A 2,535-nucleotide genomic window follows, 5' to 3' on the forward strand; every position below is an offset into this window, starting at 1 on the left:
TCTCTCTCTCTCTCTCTCTCTCTACTTATATCTCTCTTCCTCTCTCTACCTATCTCTCTCTCCCTCTCTTTCTCTTCTTATCTCTCTCCCTCTCTCTCTACCTCTATCTTTCTTCCTCTCTCTCTACCTATCTCTCTCCCTCTCTTTCTCTTCTTCTCTCTCTCTCTCTCTCTCTCTCTCTCTCTCTCTCTCACACACACACACACACACACACACACACGCACACACACAAATAAATAAGTGTGAAACAAGTTGTTAAATTCACGGGGGAGACGGCAGTGGTAAAGTGTCAAAGGCCATTGCCTCCTTGAAGTTCCTACACCTCATCTACCTATTTCAGAAACCTTCTGATTCTGTTTACCTCATTTGTGTACCACTCTCTCGTGGGTTACTATATGTATGCTCATGTCTTCTCTATTTTCTTTCCTCTTACATGAGAGTCTTTTCATGGCACTCAGCCTCCTGGTACGGTTTCCTGGTGCAGCTGGAGAGACTATGATGCATCTTTGTGTATAACCGTCCTAACCGCACTGCCTTCTGTAGCCACAACTCTCCCACTGGCCATGGCCTCCTTATCTCTCCAGGTAACATTAGCCACTGGGAGGTCAGTGGGGTAGCTACTATCGGGGAACATAGAGACAGACTCTAAGGTGTGTGAGAATATAGCCAGCCTGGCAATTATTTGGAAATCCAACGGTGAATTCATGTCCTATACCTTTGAGCAAAGGGTCATCTACATGACATCACACCGGAAATCAAGGACTCTGGATAAGGTGATATCATATTTAATTAAGTCTTCCTTCATTCTCAGAAATGCCTGTGATCTATCTCTACTCTCCACGTACAGTTTAAATGCAAGCCTTCCTAATATTCTTGTGGAAGGTAGCTATATAGATCAGCGTCTCCTCTCTTGCACAAAGATCATACACACTAACCTAAAAAGCACTACAGGAGAACTGCAAGCCCCTCTTCCCCATCCCACTTCCAGATTCCCAGAAGAACAGTTGTGGAACCTCGAGGGTTGTTTGTCCCTAGTGACCCTCAAAGGTGGGTTTCAGATTACGAGTGATATCACAGAGAATTGTAGTTGTCCTTCTTCTCCTCTTATGCTAAGTCTGTGCTTTTCCCAAGTACCTTCCACAGAGCCCCCTTCACATCCTTGTTCCTCAGAGTATATATTAAAGGGTTGAGAATGGGGGTGAGTATAGTATAAAAAACAGCGACAAACTTTCCCTCAGTCTCTGAATATCGGTGGATCGGTTGGAGGTATGTGTATATGCCCGAGCCATAAAACAGAGAGACCACAATCAGATGGGACCCACACGTCCCAAAAGCCTTTCTGCGTCCAGCTATTGACTTGATTCTCAGAATTGCCCTGGAAATGTGTCCATAGGAGCCTAAAATCAGAGCTGCGGGGAATATCAAGATTATTGTTCGAGCAACGAACATCTTGGCCTCTGTTCCATTAGTGTCTTTACAAGTCAGCTTCAGGAATATGGGCATCTCACAGAAGAAGTGATTCAGCCGATGGCTACAGAGGGGCATGGCCATAACAAGTCCTGTCTGGATCACAGAGTTCACAAGGCCAGACACCCAGGAGAGGATGGCCAATGCTTGACACAGCTGAGGGTGCATAATGGTGGTGTAGTGGAGTGGACGGCACACAGCCGCATAGCGGTCAAAGGCCATCACCCCCAAGAGCAGACACTCTGCGGAAACCAGAGCAAGGAAAACGAGGAGCTGAGCCACGCACCCTCTGTAGCTGATGGTCCTATCAAATCCACAGAGGTTAATGAGAAGCTGAGGCACGGTGCTGGTGGTGTAGCAGAGGTCCAGGAAAGAAAGATGGGAGAGGAAGAAGTACATGGGTGTGTGCAGTCTGAGGTCCAGCCGTGAGAGGACAATGATGGTGGTGTTGCCAAGGAGAGTTAGCAAATAAAAGACTAGGATAAAAACAAAGAGGAAAACTTCCAGTTGGGGAAAATCTGAGAAACCTACCAATATGAAGTCCCTTCCTAAACTGGCATTGAAAGTCCCCATTGCCTTTCACTTGAGCAGTGTGGACATTCACGCAAAGCCTCCTAGAGCAGTATGTGCTAAAACATTATCCCCACGATTCCTTAAATGCCCCAGAATTCTGCATCACATTCTCTATTAGTACCTAATTTCTCTTTCTCCTCTCTCCTGTAGACAGGAAATGGATAGGTTAGAAATGAGTGGGTTGTGTTTGAACTCTCGTTTTCAATGTTCTCTGATTTTATTCTTACCGCTCAAGTATTTGGGAGGATCCCTTTGACGTCATTGTCTAGGCTTCCTTGTCTAAAGTTAGAGCCCAGGTACTCATCACCACCCTCACAGCGTGAGGTTAGTATCCAAATGCACTAACATGGATCTAATGTGGACCTCAGGGTGCAGCTAACTAAAGGACCTTGTATCTAGCATGTGAAATTTTCTAGATTCAACCTCCATCACTGCCCTTCAAAAGATAAAAATAGAGATAAAACAGAACGTGTAAAGTGTAGCATTCATGTTTCT

At 45.5% G+C, this 2,535-nt stretch overlaps 1 protein-coding gene across 1 annotated transcript; it reads right to left on the reverse strand.

The window, feature by feature from the left end:
* Nucleotides 1-1,104: 1,104 nt before the first annotated feature.
* Nucleotides 1,105-2,040, reverse strand: LOC101985874 (olfactory receptor 2Y1-like). The gene has a single exon (XM_005350175.2). The coding sequence runs from the start codon at nt 2,038-2,040 to the stop codon at nt 1,105-1,107; it is 936 nt and encodes a 311-aa protein (XP_005350232.1).
* Between the last annotated feature and the right edge of the window lie 495 nt (nt 2,041-2,535).

This window comes from Microtus ochrogaster, chromosome 7 (assembly GCF_000317375.1).
Source record: "Microtus ochrogaster isolate Prairie Vole_2 chromosome 7, MicOch1.0, whole genome shotgun sequence".
Classification (NCBI taxonomy): domain Eukaryota; kingdom Metazoa; phylum Chordata; class Mammalia; order Rodentia; family Cricetidae; genus Microtus; species Microtus ochrogaster.

Bases quoted from the DNA above. Each gene is read 5' to 3' on its own strand.
- LOC101985874 (XM_005350175.2), bottom strand. From the start codon at position 2,040: ATGGGGACTTTCAATGCCAGTTTAGGAAGGGACTTCATATTGGTAGGT.